General features: G+C 34.0%; 2 protein-coding genes across 2 annotated transcripts; both read right to left on the bottom strand.

The window, feature by feature from the left end:
- On the bottom strand, positions 1–14,643 carry LOC128210933 (uncharacterized). The gene is made up of 15 exons (XM_052915278.1): positions 14,636–14,643; positions 14,263–14,371; positions 13,790–13,901; positions 13,409–13,530; positions 12,769–12,920; positions 11,932–12,076; positions 11,201–11,356; positions 7,808–7,868; positions 6,632–6,801; positions 5,827–5,953; positions 4,815–4,891; positions 4,204–4,286; positions 3,772–3,966; positions 3,258–3,373; positions 1–862 (listed from the first exon to the last, which is right to left on the bottom strand). Exons 1-15 carry the CDS (start codon positions 14,641–14,643, stop codon positions 786–788), a joined length of 1,710 nt encoding a protein of 569 aa, XP_052771238.1. The 3' UTR covers positions 1–785.
- Positions 14,644–15,262: 619 nt separating this feature from the next.
- On the bottom strand, positions 15,263–18,874 carry LOC128210932 (meiotic recombination protein REC8 homolog). The gene is made up of 4 exons (XM_052915277.1): positions 18,819–18,874; positions 18,008–18,076; positions 16,266–16,405; positions 15,263–15,401 (listed from the first exon to the last, which is right to left on the bottom strand). Exons 1-4 carry the CDS (start codon positions 18,872–18,874, stop codon positions 15,289–15,291), a joined length of 378 nt encoding a protein of 125 aa, XP_052771237.1. The 3' UTR covers positions 15,263–15,288.
- Between the last annotated feature and the right edge of the window lie 1,680 nt (positions 18,875–20,554).

Below are 20,554 nucleotides of genomic sequence, written 5' to 3'. Positions count from 1 at the left end.
AATCAACAACTATATAGTTTGGCGTTTCCCTACACAATTATTTTTATTAGCAGAGGTTATTTTCTCTTCTTTTTTTCTTTAATACAGATTTAAAGGGTTTTGGATGTAAAAAAAAACCCACGCCAACCTAGCTTCCACCTAAATGTGGCTCGGGGGAATGCCAAACAACAGATTTGATGATTGTGGCCTAAATAACAAACTAACAAGAGTAAATCAACAAACTTAACATTCAAACATTTAAAACAGCAAACAATAAAAACAATGTTAAAAATATAGTTACATCTAGTTTCTGTTAATGAACTGTTTAACACACAATTCTTCAGCAAGGCACTTACTTGCCGGGTACAGGTACAGAATCTGACTGTTACTTCAGTAAATGAACAAATATATATGAACTCCTCTCTGTTTAAATTAAATGACACATGTATAACCATGTCAACATTGCTTATTGGTGCTCATTAAAAATATTATATAATAAAATAAAAGAATACTTCAAGAATAAGACATTTATACATGAGAAATAATTATCAAATATAAAAAGTATAATCTAAAACATCTTGTGAAGATAAAGGGGCTATGTCTAATATATCAGCTGATGGTCAGAATCATATATGGAATGTGTCAACTCTAAAAGGCGTTTTCTGACATTCAATTCTACAAGGAGTATTTTTTCTCTCTTCTGCAAGGCTATTTTGACTTTTTATTCTGTAAGGCGTATTTTGACTGTCTCTCCTGCAAAGCTGTTTGAATAGCCCCATATTGCAGCTTGTTTATATGTTTGCTTTCTATTCTGCAAGGCGTATTTGGATTTCCCCATAGCTCTCATCCTGAGTGGCTTTGATTCGTCTACGGGCACACAACTCTGTAAAAAAGATGAAATAGTCGTTTCTAAACAATTTTGAAACTAGATCAAGAAGATTTCGCCATTGACTAGAATGATGTTTTGAAAACAAACGTTTTGAAGGCAAACGTTACTTGTATATTTAAAAAAGGAGATAAGTCTATCCCTGGAAATTATAGACCAGTTTCATTGACATCCTGTATCTGTAAAATTTTAGAAAGGCTTGTAAGAGAAAAGCTTGTTGCGCATTTGGATTATAATAACTTGCTGTCTGACTGTCAGTTCGGTTTTAGGAAGAATAGAAATACAGTGTTGCAGCTCTTGTCGGTGCTTGAAGAGTAGACAGAAGCAATAGACAATGATATTCAAGTTGATACAATATATTTAGACTTCCAGAAAGTCTTCGATTCAGTACCACACAGAAGACTGTTACAGAAAGTTGAAGCTTACGGTATATCAGGAAATCTATTGAAGTGGCTAGGAAATTTTCTATCAAATAGACTGCAGCGTGTCAATGTAAATGGATGTACCTCAAAATGGAGTAAAGTACTATCTGGTATTCCACAAGGATCTATTTTAGGTCCGATATTGTTTATTATCTTCGTTAATGATAAACCAGAAGTTTTAAGAGGACTGTGTAAGCTTTTTGCAGATGATTGCAAGGTTTATAGTGAGATAAGATCTAAAGAGGATCAAGACCAACTTCAAAATGACATTGACAATTTGTGTGAGTGGAGTAGCAAGTGGCTGCTTAAATTCAACATAGATAAGTGTAAAGTAGTGACATATGGTAATGAAAAATTGATAAATACTTATACAATGAGTGATACAAATGGTGAGACTCACGAACTGACTAGAGATAATCAAGAGAGAGACTTGGGAATATTATTCACATCAAATTTGAACTTTGATCAACACATAAACAATATAGCTAACAAAGCAAATAGTATAATTGGTTTAGTTAGAAGAAAGTTTACGTACATGAACAAGGACCTATTCTTAACTCTGTACAAGGCACTGATAAGATCACATTTGGATTATGGAAATTTAGTTTATTACCCTACAACAAAGAAGTGTAAGCAGATCATAGAGAATGTCCAACGCATAGCTACAAGACTTGTTCCTGAGCTAAAAGGGTTGACGTATGAGGAACGTTTGTGTGAATTAAATCTTACAACTCTCGAATACCGACGTAAAAGATATGATATAATCCAGGTTTACAAAATAGTGCACAATATTGACAACATTGATATAAATAATTTCTTCACATTTGCTGAAAATGTTGGGACCAGAGGACATAATCTAAAACTGAATCAGAGACAAGCCAAGAAAGGAAGAAGAATGAATGCATTTGGAATAAGAACAGTTTCTACTTGGAATAATTTACCAGGAGAACTGGTTAATAGCACAACATTGCTTACATTTAAAACAAATCTCGATAAGCTTTGGCGACCCAACCGCTTTGACATATCATCAATATACTAAGACAAAGTTACTGAGATACAAACCCGGAAGTGGAGACAGTTTACTGAAGAAGATGCCCTTACAGACCAAGTAAGAAAGTGATCTGTATTAGCTGGGAGTAAGATTATTATTGGTCCCAGGTTTTATGCACAGTTTGACAGACTGCATGGAATATATGTGCCAATAGCAAAATCTGTACATCTCAAATTCAGTTTTGTACAGTTGTTAGTGATATATTTCTAAAATATATTTTTTTACTTGCTATGGAGATGTTTTAACATCAATGTTTTTATAAAAATATAATTTCATTTTATTTCATGCTTTCCAGCGATATGTATATTGAAATATACATTTGATTATATCACAATAAACGCACTGTTTGAAACAGCAAGTTTATTGGAATATAATTTTACTGTTTTCTCATATTTAACCAGTTTCATTGTTTAAAAAGTAACATGCCAGATAAAATGCAATGACATAGTTATTAAATTTCATTTCCAGTATGACGTCAATTGCTTGAAAACTCACGTGTTTTTTTCTATATAATATTAATTATATTTTGTTTATGTCAGTGTAAGATTGCAATTTATATCCCCTCGTGAACACAAAATATAAAGCCACTCGTTGAATATTTCTTTTGGTGCTCACTCGGTGAAATCTATCGCTTTAAACTGAAACAGTTATCCGCCAATGAATCAGTGTGCTTTAAGTGTTGGTTACTTTTTCAAAAGGCTATTCATTTTAAAAAGTATGCAAGTTTCGCAAAATTGAGTTAAACAAATTAAGGACTAAGCTCTAAAATGGCAATTTTCAAGAACCCCATAGTTTTTTTTATTTTTGAAACAGTCATTTACCAAGGACATACAAGGTTACAATTTACTTATTTAAGCAGCAAATAAAACGATATACTATTAAAATATGTTTACCATTCAGTGAGCATAAAACCACTTACCAAGGAGGCCATGGAATTTGGTGGCTGCAGTTTTCCTGTCCACCTCTTCTGGCGGACAGATGTCAGCAAACGTTGTGTAGTCCTCTTGCTCCACACCAAGTTGTTGCTCTATGGAGCTGTCAGAGGCACATGCATGGATTAAGATTAAGATAGACAAATCACCATAGAGTTTCACCATTATCAAAACCATGAATAAAAGATGAGAATATGTGTGCATGCATCTGGGTTATAAAAGTAGGGTAAAGATTTTTGTTGTTACGTCACTTACATGTAGAAGGTCATGCATTATTTTGAACTCATTTATTGTGCGTTACAATGTTGTATAAAATGTTACACTATTTTCAAGTCGGAAATTATGCTGGATAAAGAAACTATTCCATCATCCTCAATGCAGGCATCAAAATGATTAAAAATATCTGATGTTTCAAAATCAAGGCTGAGAAAACAACAGAATGACAAGATGTGTATAAGATTTAATATTTTCTGATGGTCTGTGATTAACAACTCAGTTTACCTGATCATGTCCATCAGGAAGCCCGTATCTGCAACCTCCTCCCGTATGGGCACCGCAATGAAAGGAAACAGTGGCTCTTCAACGACATCAAACAGCACCCGACTGCCCGTCGAAGATGTGTGGAAAGAACTGACAGAGGGGGTTTGGGTGGGAACATCCTCAAAAATCGGCTGGGAAGTGGAGAGTGTCCTACGCCTGGGGACAAGAATATTGGAGCATATTTAGTACTAGGACAGATCGAGGAGACAAACTGTATCCAACTGAGGTGACTCAACTCAGTGATCTAGGCATCAACTTTTCTCAAGAATTGTCTGGACATTCAAGTGCACATTAGGGAAAAATCACAAAGAGTGCTTTGGGAGTCATGAGTAAAAAAATAACTTAGAAAGCAATAAAATGAGAATTACTTGTGATTGTTCACAATACACTCACTTTGTGGAGGTCCTTGTCCGCTCTCCTTCCTGTGTGGACTTTTCCATGTCTGTCAGGGAAATGTCTCCTATCCTCGCCCCAGACTGGCAAAAAGGTGAAGTGTAATATGAGAAAAATTACATTACTAAGTTATACTTACATACAAAGTTGTTGTTTTTTAAATTTGATTATCAAACAGAGTCATCCTTAAAGGTGCACAATATAGGCTGATGCAAAAATTATTTATATTTTTATAAAGCGCATTATATAAATCATCAGTTTAACTCATTTGGTTTATGATTTGTTAAAGATGATAATGCATGAAAAAAATATAATTTTTTATGCATCAACCAATATTGTGCACCTTTTTAAAAACTTCTGTTTACAATGAACTTGCCCAAAACGCAAAATTATACCTGTGTAGTAACTTCTGGCAAGCAATTGTCACTGGAAATCATGATGATGAGAATTGATGGTAAATGATTGCATGATAAGAAATAGATCTACTACTCATAACATGAACGGTTTTAATCAATCCCTCTATTTTTAATTTTACCTTTTTTGCAATGCTGAACAATATGAAATGCCATGTATCAGATGTGTAATAACATGAACCAATTTAACGAAACTACCTCGGACAATGATGCGATCTTTCTCATTTCCTCAATGGACTTGTCAACACTTGATCGTTTCCTGCCACGTTTTGGCTCTGCAAGAATAAGAATGCCTTACAATATCCATGGAAAGATCTAATAAGAACTAATGAGCAATAAAGTTAACTTTATCATAACTAAATAACATTCACTTTTGGCACTAGAAATAGACAAGAAAACCTATTCAGGTTTTATCATCAACATGGATCCACCAGAAGCACAGTCTTCGTCGTAACTGGGTTGCCCGAAGCCCGGGACAAGTAAATACTGTTTCGGACAAGTCAAAATAACCAGGTGGTTGCCCGAACCGGCAAGGGCATTTTTCCGAAATTCCTCCGTTTTAATAATTTCTTCAGCAACAATTCACTAATCCTGCATGAACGTTCATATATTTACGCATGAATTGGTGACGTCACAGTATTCCGCGTCTAAGCGTCTGAATTTAAAGTACTTTGAGGCTTATGATGAAGATGATGACTGAGAGATGACTCAAGACCTTGTTTTCAATTTGCTGTTATCCTTGAGTGAATAAATGAACACTACAATTTGATTTTTATTGTTGTTGTTTTTTAAATTAATTTGGGCAAGTAAAACTGCTTCTGGGCAAGTGGTTTTCTTTAATCACTTGCCGAATGGACAAGTACTGAAAAAAAATTAGGCAAAGACTGGAAGCACTAGCATACTGATTCATACATGCACAGCACACATAATCTCATTTCAATAGAAAGATATTCTAATACAAATGCCTCAAAAGGATGTTAACGGTTTTCTGTTGCTGCTTTTCGAGTGAAAAAGACATTTTTTTTAGTAATGGCAGAGAGTTAAGAGTTTATGACCACACTGCCTCTGTCAAAGACATCTACTATCAATGTATCTACCTTTAATTCTTTTTTATGAAAAAAACCATCAAACAACGACAACAAAAAGACAAACTAAAAACAGTGCACATTGAAACATTACATGTAAGTGACAAAATGAGACACAATTTTACCATGTGGAGGTGGGGCCATGACTGGAGATAGCTGCGCCTGCAGTAAGCTTGTCTCATCCACTCTCAACAGTCGACTGTTCTCATCAACAAGTGACAAGCCTTCAACCAGGGAGTGCTGCTCAGGCGGCTGTCAAGAAAGACTATATATTATATAATAATCATCACATGCAGTCAGATGACTTGTCTGTGACTATAGAGACATGGTCCCTCTGATTATGAAGTCAATGAAGTCAAATGAATCAGATACTAGAGTAGATCATAGAAACTAGTCTTTGTCATAAAAAGATCTGTTTTGATATTGGTAAAAAAATACTATATTTAAGTCTTTTGAATTTCTCATTGTGTCTTGTGACTTCTTTGGTTTAATATAGAACATTTGAGGAAAAGTTAATACTAGCCTGTAAAATACTGAACAAAAGAGTTTATGAAGTATCATTTCTCCTAGCTGTATGAATTAGAAGTAAAAGTCTCAAGTATGCTGTGTAAGACACATACAGTTTTTGCACTGGTGTCCATTGGACAACCCACTTACAAATTTTAGGAATCTAACTGAATCAAGGTGTCCAATGCATGGATAATATCATGAGAAGTATGTAAATAAAAGATTATTGCATACTCAAAACTACTTGTAAGAGAGCTTGAAGTTTCAGAAACTTTTGAAAATACTTAAAATAGGTCACGAATTTGGATTCAGCATGTTCTTTTTTTAAATTTAATGTCATTCTTTGCCTGAACTTGCAGTATAACTGACTACCAAGCTCCGAAATATAATTGTCTTGAAGTATCTATTTACTGTAATCAGTACCTGTAGTGTTTCCTGGGGTATCCCTGCCTGCTGCATTTGTTCAATCTCAAGTTGGATTTCGGGGATCTCATGTGGGGGGGTCACAGCATGAGACAACAGATTCTCCGGGATGTTGCGTCGAAACACAGCCATCTTTTTCCACATTGACAGCCATGGCTCTTTGTGAAGGGCTGAGAAGTGGACCAATTTTCTCATTACTTTCAAATATTATTTCTTACACCAGCAGTAACAAAACACCTGGGAATCAAGCCCAAAATGATGTCAATTTATACTTAACGTAATAACTTGTATTTAATGCTTGAAAAAATAAACAAAACAGTGACGGGCAGTTAACAGAAGATATCCATTCCCAAAACAATGAAACAAAATTAGCAAGTGGAAAGACCTGGGCCAGCATTCATGAAACATCTAGAAGTCATTTCTTCAGTCAATATACTACACTTCCAAATAACTGATTTTAAGCTGCACTCTCACAGATTGAACGTTTTGACAACTTTTAAAAAAAATTTTTTTGTCTTTAACGAGCCAATTTTTGCGAAAATCCATGGAAACCAGTTATATAAGAATGCTGACAAAAATTAGATCGCAGATTTTTATATTTAAGTTCAAAAATTGATGTTTTGTGCATTTTTCTTAAACCGTTAGTAACAGTTTAAGCCATAAAACATTAATTTTCAAACGGAAATATGAAAATCTATGATCTGATTTTTTGTCCGCAATCTTTTATCATTGGTTTGCAGATATTTATGCAAAAAATGCTCTTTCCAAGACAAAAAACAAGAGTGCAGCTTTAAGGAAAAGTCCAATTTACATAAAAATGTGAATTTTCATTAAAGGTATTGCAAATACTTCAGATCTATAACATAAAGTTCATTAGTTATCATATGATAAGTGAGATGCTTTACTTAAGGAAATTAATTAAGTTAGGAACTGACTCGTGATGCTTCAGAACTTGCCTGTGGCCATGTTGATGATGAAGATATGCCAATGATAATATCTATGGGGTGTTTGTAATTTGCAGCATACCAAAATGCTATTTTAAAGTGAAATAGCTTTTTATAAGTAATTAGTTGTACAAATGTATTATATAATCGACCAATGGCATAATCATACAGCCACCCATTAAGTATATCTAACAAAACAGTTTGTCCACTGCTAGAAATGTGAGCACCATACCTTTATCTGCAGATTTGGCCAGCAGCTCATTTGCATCTGTTCCTTTGAAATCCTTCAACACCTTGAACAAAAAGGATTCCATCGACTACTAATTAAACTGTAACTATCTTACAAATGTGCCGCAAGAGGACGGCGCATAGGATCATTCACTTTTATTAGTTAATAAGAAAAAGATGGTTTATTAAATCATATCCAAAAACCCATACAGCCCCTGAGGACAAACACAATATTTACAAATCTTTACAATGTAATATACACATACATGCTTTGTAGAAGGCACATAATAATTATTTAAACAATCCTCTAAAGAAAACAATACTTTATATAAAAGTAAGTTGTTAATAAAGGGGCACAACTCAACAGTTTTTACTTTGCTACATATTATGTGTTATGTCACTTGTAACACTATGTTTCATCATATGAATAGCTTCAACATTATTTTAGTTTGGATAACTCCTTGATGCTTTTCTTTGACAAATAGAGAAACAAATAAGTATGGATGTGTTCATGTGTAATTGGATGAATTTTCTTTTGAGTATTTTTCAAGTATATAATTTCAAACAAAAAGAATTTCAAGTCAAGTGTAAACACTTCAAGACAGCTCATGTATGGTTCTATAATGTTAGAGCTTACAGATGGCTCTATGATGTTAGAGCTAACAAATGATTTTATAATGTGAGAGCTTACAAATGGTTCTGTATTAGAGCTTACCTACAAATGGTTCTATAATTTGAGAGCTTATAATTGGTTCTGTTTTGTCAGAGCTTATGAATGGCTTTACAATATTAGTTCTTACAACTCATAAGCTCTGACAAAACAACTGGTTCTATAATGTTAGAGCTTATATACATGGTTCAATAACATTAGGGCTTACAAATGGTTCTATAATGTTAGGGCTTACAAATGGTTCTATAATGTTAGGGCTTACAAATGGTTCTATAATGTTAGGGCTTACAAATGGTTCTATAATGTTAGGGCTTACAAATGGTTCTATAATGTTAGAGCTTACAAATGGTTCTATAATGTTAGGGCTTACAAATGGTTCTATAATGTTAGAGCTTACAAATGGTTCTATAATGTTAGAGCTTACAAATGGTTCTATAATGTTAGAGCTTATATACATGGTTCAATAACATTAGGGCTTACAAATGGTTCTATAATGTTAGGGCTTACAAATGGTTCTATAATGTTAGGGCTTACAAATGGTTCTATAATGTTAGGGCTTACAAATGGTTCTATAATGTTAGAGCTTACAAATGGTCCTATAATGTTAGGGCTTACAAATGGTTCTATAATGTTAGGGCTTACAAATGGTTCTATAATGTTAGAGCTTACAAATGGTTCTATAATGTTAGGGCTTACAAATGGTTCTATAATGTTAGAGCTTACAAATGGTTCTATAATGTTAGAGCTTACAAATGGTTCTATAATGTTAGAGCTTACAAATGGTTCTATAATGTTAGGGCTTACAAATGGTTCTATAATGTTAGAGCTTACAAATGGTCCTATAATGTTAGGGCTTACAAATGGTTCTATAATGTTAGAGCTTACAAATGGTCCTATAATGTTAGAGCTTACAAATGGTTCTATAATGTTAGAGCTTATATACATGGTTCAATAACATTAGGGCTTACAAATGGTTCTATAATGTTAGAGCTTACAAATGGTTCTATAATGTTAGGGCTTACAAATGGTTCTATAATGTTAGAGCTTACAAATGGTTCTATAATGTTAGGGCTTACAAATGGTTCTATAATGTTAGAGCTTACAAATGGTTCTATAATGTTAGGGCTTACAAATGGTTCTATAATGTTAGGGCTTACAAATGGTTCTATAATGTTAGAGCTTACAAATGGTTCTTACAAATGGTTCTATCATAAATGTGAGGGCTTACAAATGGTTCTATAGTGTTAGGGCTTACAAATGGTTCTATAATGTTAGAGCTTACAAATGGTTATATAATGTTAGGGCTTACAAATGGTTCTATAGTGTTAGGGCTTATAAATGGTTCTATAATGTTAGGGCTTACAAATGGTCCTATAATGTTAGAGCTTACAAATGGTTCTTAAATGTTAGAGCTTACAAATGGTTCTTTAATGTTAGGGCTTACAAATGGTTCTTAAATGTTAGAGCTTACAAATGGTTCTATAATGTTAGAGCTTACAAATGGTTCTATAATGTTAGGGCTTACAAAGGTTCTATAATGTTAGAGCTTACAAATGGTTTTATAATGTGAGGGCTTACAAATGGTTCAATAATGTTTGGGCTTACAAATGGTTTTATAATGTTAGGGCTTACAAATGGTTCTATAATGTTAGAGCTTACAAATGGTTCTATAATGTTAGAGCTTACAAATGGTTCTATAATGTTAGAGCTTACAAATGGTTCTATAATGTTAGAGCTTACAAATGGTTCTATAATGTTAGAGCTTACAAATGGTTCAATAATGTTTGGGCTTACAAATGGTTTTATAATGTTAGGGCTTACAAATGGTTCTATAATGTTAGAGCTTACAAATGGTCCTATGTTAGAGCTTACAAATGGTTCTTAAATGTTAGAGCTTACAAATGGTTCTATAATGTTAGAGCTTACAAATGGTTCTATAATGTTAGAGCTAAAGGTACAATGTTTCGCTCTGATGCATCGAAAACCAGTTTTTAACTCGCCCATTCGATTCAATACAGAAACCCCATAATTCAAATCGATCTTCATGTTAAATAATATTATGCATGTACAAAGTGACACATAATGGTATCTGCATTCTAAACAGACTTTTGTTACATGGCGTGCAATTGGTTAATAGTTAATCTGGCTTCAATCAGTAATAGAGTTTCATTCTTACTAGCCTAGTCACATGGCGCCGCCCTCATTGAAAGATGCACCTAAAATACTAAAATCAAGAGAGTGGGCACATTTTGGGCCCGCGAGGGAATGGTACAAAAAGCAACATTTAAAATTTATTTTGATGACGTTAGTTATCCAAAATCTGGCAGCTCGACTAAGCTCATGCAGCATTTGAAAAGGAATCAGGCCATCTATGTGTTCAAACTTAAAGAAAGTGAAAAAACAGCACACACTGATAACAGAAACTATTTGTGAATTAAATCTAAATGAATAACAAATCATGTTTTGTTTTTCATGTATCAATAGATTGTTTCTGTTTTGAGTGTGTGCTGCTGTTAATTAAAATTTGTTCTTGATGAAACACCGTCCTAGTTTTTCATCATTGCAATGCTTAAATATGCTTTAAATATACGATATAAATTAATATCAAATACAGCAATAAGTACATGTAAAACATGGATCAAATCGAAAAATAATCGAATTGACATGTTTGATATCAGAATCGAATCGAGCTTTAAGTGAATCGTTGCACCTCTAGTTAGAGCTTACGAATGGTTCTATAATGTTAGAGGTGGTTTCCATGTTTTCTCTCATCTTGGCTCGGGAGATTTGTGTCTCTGTATCGGCAAATGTAAGCTGTTTGCGGCGTCTTTTACTGCCTGGACTAGGGGTGACAGGAGCTAGTTCTAGCTGTAATGATTCACGCTGTAAGAAAATGTTTAAATTTAGCTATTACAATATGAAGATGTAGTTGATTTCAGGACATTTGGATTCAATTTTAAAACTACTTTAATATGTGCTTAAATAATGGTTATAATTAGGAACTACCCTGTAAACCTCTAAATAACAGATAACAATTAATCATTGATTTAGTCTGAAATCTGTATAAAAAAGAATTTCTTCACAAAACAGTGAGTAGACTGACCCAAGTGTATGTAAATGCTTGAATTATTAGCTTGAGCCATGATCATTTTATTTTTCTTCAAAATTTAAAGGAAAAAAAATCCCAATAGAAGAAGGGAGACAAATTTGATAAACAAATTGACAGGGTAAGAGGTTTTTTTTCTCCTACAGGCATTGAAAAAAGGCATTAATTAATTCACCAGTGACAGCTTTAAGGTTTTTTCTCAATTTTATGATCCACAAACTTCCAAATTTGACTGGTAAGGATCATCCCACCCCCAACCCCTGCACTGAATAAACACATTAAACCAAATGGTTCATATAACATCTATGCGTACATTAGGTAATAATTCATAAAATATATTTTCCCTGTTTACCGGCCTGACTTGATTTTGTTGCGGGCTGCCTAACTGTGTGACACCAGGTGAAGGAGGAGCATTTCTCATCTCCGGGACCTCAGGAATTCCAGGAACTATAACACGCTCTGGGGTAAGGTTGGCTAAAGTCTGTGACAGAATCGGGCTGAAATATTTTGATATATTATACCTCACATAAATTTGTCCCTTCTTTGTATATATAAATTTGATCGGTCTGTATATCACCGTATTTTGATGAAAATCCAGTTTTATGATGTCAGCGGTCCATATTATATTTTTGGCCGGCCCGGACCTCGCCAAAAGCGTAATATGGACCGCTGACCTCATACAATTGGTTAGTGCGGCTTGCTATTACAACACAACGGCAAAAACTTGTCGCATTAGTAAACAAAAATTAACATTCAAATTTTTCGACCTCATTGAATTGATCCACAAAAATCATCTGATTATATAGTACCGGGTATTTCCATCTTTACCCAACAAGTAACAAATTATGAGCATACATAAACATAGAGATAAAAGCCCTTCCTTAGGGGTGCTTTTAACGCTTAATAATGGAGTGTGCCGGGTTCTTAGTGGGTATCTATTTTGTCCCTTGGGCAAGGGGTTCTTCCTGTCCAGTGGCACTTAGTTTCTGGGGATGATCTAGAAAGATACATATAGCACTGTTAGTCTAGGGGTTGGGCCCCCCATGTGTTGGGATGCTGGTCGGTATATGTTCCTGCCCTTGGGGGGAAAGGCTTTTCAGACCTGTCCAGTGACACCAGAAGCTGAGAATGGTCTCCTCCTGTCCAGTGGCACCAGTAGCTAGGGGATGGTCTGGTAAGGTACACATACCTCTCAATGTTAGTCCTGGGATGAGGACCGCCATGTGCAGGGGTGCTCGTGGGCATCTGGTCTGGCCCTGGGGGGAGGGGCTCCTCCGGGACACCCAACAGCTGGGCAAGGTCTTCACCTGTCATCATGGGCAGGTCCTGCTCTTCTGGTATCTGACAAGTTAATGTACTGAAATTATTGTAAGAATTCAAAGGACACAATAGCCTATGCAAAAATGCCATTTTCCATTTTAGCTCAGTGAAGCAAGACACATTGTTAGCAAGAGTGGTGGGACTGCCATTAGTACCAAGTCTTCTGTGAAAATTTTGAAAGTTACTCCTAAAGAAGTATTCTCGTTTACATGTAAAATGTTAACAGATGGACCCTTTAAGGAATGGAAGGTTTAAAAGTGTAATATTTGAATACCTACACACTCGCAGTTATGATCAACATTAAATATTACTTCAAAGGAAACAGCCAACAGCCATGATATAACCTAGTGCAAGACGATGACAATACCTTGTTTTTAATCTTTGAAAAACAGACAAACTAATGAAGTGAAATATCCTTGTTTAAGTTCAAATTAAATGAACACTTAAGGTTTCAAGGATTTCTTTTCATAATGGCTTAAAACTGTTAAGTATTCAAGACTTGTTTTTACCTGTCTTTGTGGGGAGAGAAGAGGGTCTGTTACAAAGGAGGGCACCTCCTTCATGGTAATGTCCTCAATGCTGGACACTTGGGGTCCCTCCCCCACCCCCTGACTGCCAACCATATCATCCCCTGTAAACAATTGAGTTGCCAAAACAAATGTAAGTGAATGATTACTGAATAATCAAGATTGTTCCATTAATTTTATATCTGTAAACAATGCCCAAAGAAATGAAAGCTATTCTGAATCATATATTCAAGACATGATACTGGTGAGTGGAAAACCGAGATATTAAACTGAAGAGCAATAACCATAATCCTTGGGAAATTCACAATTTTTTTGGTTTAGTTCTTGCCAGTATCATTCAAGAGCTATTTGGCACAGCTTTACTTATTTCATCCTTGTGCTTGCGTTTTCTTGTAGGTTTAGTGCGCTTTGGATCTGCTGATGGTGGAGTGCCTGGTACAATTTCCACAGAACTGTCAAGCTTCCAGAAGTCAGTCTAAAATTATAACTGATCTTTAATTTTATGGTTTTTATATGTTATCGTTTAACACATTACTAAATCACAGTGTTTTTCTTGTCTGTAAATCTGTAATGTCTTGAACTTTTCATGCTTATTGAAACCAATGAGAATATATGTATGTAGAATACAATTTTAAGTTATTTTCTGAAGCTTAGATTCAGTAACAATACAATTGGTGAAGATAAAGCAGAATGAATACTTTACATTTTACATGACAATTGCATGAAATAGTTCTGCAATTTCAACAAACTGCACAATTACAGTTTATTATTTTGAAATCACAATAATGATGGTCCTTTAATAAACCATTGTGCTGTTACAACAAACTTAAAATTACATCTTTGACAGGGACAGCAAGAAGGGCGTCTATTTCAGCAGCTGTGAGGCCCTGGTCAAACCTATCTTCCTCTAGACTCAGAACCTCCGGAATGGTCACCAGATCTGCACTGTTTAGTACAAACACAATCAGTAGAAAATACCACAGGCTCACAACCCTAGGTTTTACATAGCCAAGATGAATTTGTGTGTTTATTGCAAAATACAGAGTACAAAATGTTTTGAAATCAGAGATTCCTTCAGGTCAATTTATAAGGTATCAATTAGTCCACAGGCAAAATATAGCAGCGCAGCTTGAATGCCTTATGCTCATCTTTTTTAAGGGTCGAAAATTTGAACAATTATTTAAGCCAGTTAATTAAGGCTTGATTTACATATGCATTGTCAGGGTTTAGCGAGGTTTTAAATAGGACCGGGTGATGCTAAAAAGGTTCAGGGTGCTATGGAGGGAAAGCGCACATTGTAGCTCTGAAGAGCTTGAACATTAAAAAATTGACAGAAACTGTTAGGAATTGTGTGTATTTTGAAGTAATATTAGGCTTCAACTGCCAAACATGTAAAATTTGTATGTATTTAAAACGTTATGATATGTTTTAATCAAAACAATGAGATATTTGACAGTATTCAGCATTTAATTCTATGAAGGCAAGTGGGTGAACATGCTGGTCTCCATAAGGGCATACGGGTGCCACCAAAAGAGGGAAGGGTGACCTCTAGAGTGTTAACAGTCAAATTGTTGACGACAGACGATTGACGTTGGCGACAGACACAGGGCGATCACAATGCACAACAATTGCACCATCAACAAAACCCTGGCTCTGACAAAAACAGATAATGCTTAAAATAGCGTGTGCTTTTAAATTCCTTTTAAGCTAACCTCTCAATTATCACTTAAAATTGAATTTGTATTAACAGACACAGACAGAAATTATTGTAGATATTTTATAAATCTGTACAAATAAAACTTGAATAATGTGATTAAACATTGCTAAAAAACTAAACAAAACTAGCGGTAGGAGACTGTAACTCATTTTGTTGTTGTAATTTGAACTTTGTCTAACTTTGGTTCTGCAAGGTTGATTTCTTGTACTTGCTTGGCAGCATGGCCTCTTACTCTGATAAAGGTGGTTGTGACATCACCTGAAATATATGTAAAACTCTAGCATTCTGATTCTCGAATGAAGGTCTTCAAAATCAGTTTCAGAAATTCAGATTTTGAGACATTAGCCTTAACTTCTACATTCATAATTTTGTCAAGTACAGTGATGAAAATTAACACAAGTCCACAAGCCCTGTACTAGTGGTAAAATGTATTCCGGGCTTGCTCAAATTATGAATTTTATTTTGCAGGGCTTGTTGAAAAAAACGATGCCAAACAATAGTATAAGAATTTTTCATATGAAAGTCTAATTTCGATGACTGCAAGTACTCAAAGTAAGCAAGACAGACTCTATAGTACCAGGCTGATACAACCTGATATTTTCCCAGTAACAGAAAATGTCTTAACAAACGGTCAAAATCTTTTTTGTTAAATTATTATTTCATTCATAAATTATACTTCTCATTGAAAGAATGATTTTTTTTACCAGCCGAAGACAATTTTTCTTGGTTTTTATCTTCAAGCAGTTGGATTTAGACCACTGTTTATTGCCAAATGGAGTTTGATCAAAATGATTGTGATTGTAGAATAAAGCTGAATACTATTATTGTGTTCATAGTTTTAAAAGACACTCAAATGCCCTAACATACAAACATTAAACATATTAATTACTACAGTTAGCTCGAGCTTGATTCAGTCATGTATTTACTTCAATTTTTAATGCACCACTTAGTGACAATTTTTGTCAAAAGGCACATAACATACCTTAATACAATTATTGAAGTTATGTCTACCCATATTTTATTAGAAAATTAAGTATGAACTTTTGTTAAGTAAATTTTCCTAATAATTTTAATTACAATCTACAAAAATTGTTAAGACCTAGTTTCTGGATCTTTTCATACCAAGTAGAAATTCTGCATGCTTTTGATGAACCAGCACAACACCGTACATGAGCTGAGCTGACAAGTACAGAGAAAAATCTAATCTCTTCCCAGATGTGCCCTGTCGAACTCTTCTCCTGATGTACTGTACAATGTCATGGCTGCAATGTCAAATAGTCTGTTTTTAATATAAGTTTTGACATATATACACATGTATGTTCAGGCTCTCCAACTGTAACATGGAAAAGTGGGAATGAAATAGGAACTTTTATGGGAGAAATTATATTCTTTTGGTGACAAGTGGCAAGAAAAAAGGAATTAATCAGTTTAAAGCTGCACTCTCACAGATTGACAGTTTTTGACAACTTTTTTATTTTTTGTCTTTGAATGAGCCAAATTTTGCATAAATGTCTGAAACTGGTGATATAAGATTGCTGATAAAAGATCAGATTGCAGTTTTTAATAGTTTCACTTAAAATTGATGTCTTATGGCTAAAATTGAGCCAGTTGAGATGATGATGAGACACTCACAGTTGTTCTATTGTATGTTTCTAAATGACTGATTGAAAACACTGATGCAAAAATAAGCTGATTCTGAGATAAAATTGAAAAAGTTGTCAAATCAGTCAATCTGTGAGAGTGCAGCTTTAAGATCATTTTACAACAATTTCTATCTTAAAAAAACACTTTTGAATGTCGTATTCTCTTGATCAAATATGTGATGAAACCCATTCATGAAAAACAGCTTGAAGTTTTTGAAAGATTTATAGCTAACAGGCCATTTCAAGACAGAAATAATTCAACTGACAAGTATCTGGGAATAATAACATCAATACTCCAAGTTATATGACTTCAGACTCAAGAGGTAATTGGTGAAAAAAATAGCGAAATCTATTCACACAAAAAATGTACAAATAATAGTTTTATAACAAAAAGACAGAAAATTAGGCCTTTTCAAAAAATATGAAAATGGGAAATGCTGGATCCTGTATATATTCAATATTTTCACAAAACTGACCCTAAATTTGGCATGGCCTTGATTTAAATATTCAAAAGTGGTAAATTTTCTGAGTAGATGTCAAAAACAAAAAAAACAATATAAAAACATGGTAAAGTACTTTGAAAACAAGAGATACTGTGTCAATTATTTGTTATGTATTTATAACCTGTAAGAGGAGTATATCTTTACCAAATGGTTGCTTAAGAAATAGGACCATTTTTCTTTATGAACATTCCATTTTTCTTTATCTTATGTACTTATGCATTGTAAATTCTGTTTACTTCCAAGGTTCTCATTAAGTTTCATTAGACCATCTCAAATAGTTAAGTAACTGACCAGCTCCTACTTGATATTCACTGCTTTTTTAAATTTGTATGTTGTTTGTGTTTTGGTCAAGTTTTTGCACAACAATAATGAACATCAAAGGTATGACAAAAAATACCTGGTATATTGAAAACAATATTGAAAACATAATTAAGACATTTCTAACTTACAACATAATCACAGATAAAGATTAAAAACACCTTATTTTATTATTTTTACAAGTGCATTCTCTCAATTATGTTGATAGAAAACTTTGTACAATATTCTTATAAAATCATTTAAGAAAAATAAGTCCACAGCAATAGATAGATCCAAGTATGATACATAACTGCTTTATAAGTAATATGGAGAATGGAGGTTCAGAAGGGTAAAACATTTTTTATGCTGCCATGTAGTTCAGCCTTGATAATCAATTGGGCTTTATAGACTAGAAACTTACCAGCTTTTCTTTACATTGATGCCTGCCACTTCTCTTCTGGTTAGTTTAGACACTTTGGTTGCAGCTAGCCTTTAAGTGGAATAATGTTTTACATTTCAATAAAAATTTAAACCGGGTTACCCCTGCAGGTTGTTTCTCTTGTCAGTCTTCAAAACACCATCATAATATCTAACTCCTTATTTGTTTTTACCAGTATCGAAAGTACAGGTCAAAAAGTATTTAAAACGAAGAAACAAATTAACTTGAAGTAGAAACAAAATATGTTGATGCGAGTAATCTGATCTGACAGTTATAAACCAACTTCAATAAATTGTGTTCTATGTCACCATTTTTTAACAGTTTACTGAAAAAGCTGCACGTCCATGTATGTTGGATTTAGATTTTTCTTATTTTCCACCATTGCTTTTACTTGCTTGCCCAATTAGTGATTGGGTAGACTGGTTATACTTGAATTATTCAGCTGGGACTTTAACTTGTCCCAGCTAAGCTTTTAAGGAAGGGCTTTATTTTGAAGGGTTCATTGTCCCATCAAATTTGAATTAAATACAGCACTTTGCACTTTTACACAACTTTAAGGGGCTTTACATTCATGTACTTCTTGCAACACAAGTGCTCTAAGAGTCTAAGGAATAAGGAGCCAAGATTAAGCTAAAATATTAAAATCAAGCAATATTTGACGTACCTCTATAAACCAAAAACAAATATAACACAATGGAAATCATTAAAATAACTTAAAATTCACATTGCATGCGCACTCAAAACTTAAATTAAAGAAAAAAAATCTAATGATGCACAATTCGATTTTAAGTACCATATCTTTCCAAACTGTCCACCCTTTTTCTGAAGAATGTCTCGGCTGTAAAACATTTTATTTTTTTTTTAAAAATCCCGCCCAAAATATAAAATCGGAAACTTTTTCTTTTTAAAGCCACGCGAAAAAGACCGAAAGAAAGAATTTACCTAAAAGAAATGTAATGGTCAAATCGCACAATTTTAATGTGATGTCGACAGCGGGTGGAAAAAATACAATTATACTTATTTTGAAAATTAAATCAACTTTTATTCAAACATTTGTATAAAAAATGTATTCACTTGATGTTTAAGGTGCTCAGGCTAGACCATTCTCAGGGGCGGATCCAGTTATTGAGTTATTGACAGTAGTGGGGGCGTTACTGACGGGCACAACCCTTCCCTCACTCAGAACCGTAATTCAAAATGATGGCGGGGGGGGGGGTACTCCTCAAATAATTATTAACAATTCCTAGACCGAAATAATGCATTTTGAGTGTGGTTTAGTACTGTTTTCTCCGATATTAACTTAAAATGTTAATTTGGACGATTTAAGTCATCCCCACCCACCCCACCCCTTGCATCCGTTAATGATTCTGATATACCGGCTATATTTATATGACGTCTTATATTCATTTCTCGATCAATATATCCATGCGGGGTTTAAAAAAACACACTTCCATCCCCTTATTGTGCACACGGAATGACGGCGACAATATAATTTGTACTGTTAGATGGTCATTTTACGGGTAAATTATTAACCTCAAGTACATGCACACTGGTCATCAATACATTTTAGGTACAGAAGAATGCTTAAATTTTGTACTTTATTATTAATCTATAATACTTGATTTACTTAAAATGGAGTCAATAATTTCATTACTTATCTATATACATACATATTCACATACATCTATAGATATTGCATAATGTGTCCACTTGCTAGAAGCCGCCACTAAGACAAATAGATGAATGTCTTATGTACTGTTCTTTCACATTATTAATCACGAGTGTTTTTAAACGAAAAAAGAAATATATTAGCGATGGCTATACTTCAAGAGTCACGAATATTCACATTAAATGTTAACACGAAGTCCGACCTAACATTTCATAATTCGAAAAAAAAAACATGGTTGACACATGATGCATTTGTTTTCGGATCTATTTTGTATCAGTCTAGTAATGTCCATACCTTACAAAAGCATACATTAAACTATCAACAATAATCCGTAACTGACTTGTTTTATGCTGAAAAATGTATTTCTCGTCCTGACCATCCATTTTTCCATCTGAAAAAGGTATGCCAAAGCCAGTGTATTAGCTTAGCCCCTGGGAGCAGTCTTGTCCGCTAGAAGTGGTTGAGCTTGAGCAACGATATTTTTTCCAAGTGTATTATTGACGACGAGCATTCTCATAAGAATTGACCTTCCCTATTTGGTTTATCACGTAAAAAGATGTATGCTTATATTATCAAAAAGTCTATATTTCACGGACTCGGCTAACCCAATAGGAAAACCCTACTTTTCTGAAACATTGATGTCTTGATGTAGAGAATAACATTTATGTAATAAAATAACTCACAATCATGTGTATGGTCACAACGATGCATGGAATTAATACATGGACAGCAGGAGGAGTAAGTAAGTTTTTTTTTATTTTAAAAACATACAAGAAGGTATCAAAAAAGGAAAGAAAAAAGAGATGCATATCGAAATCAAGTTGTGAGATATAATAAACAAATATTAGAGAGATGAAATA

Source organism: Mya arenaria, chromosome 12 (assembly GCF_026914265.1).
Source record: "Mya arenaria isolate MELC-2E11 chromosome 12, ASM2691426v1".
NCBI classification, from domain to species: Eukaryota; Metazoa; Mollusca; class Bivalvia; order Myida; family Myidae; genus Mya; species Mya arenaria.
Note: the sequence above shows the minus strand (reverse complement) of the source record. Positions and strands in the feature narration are given on the sequence as shown.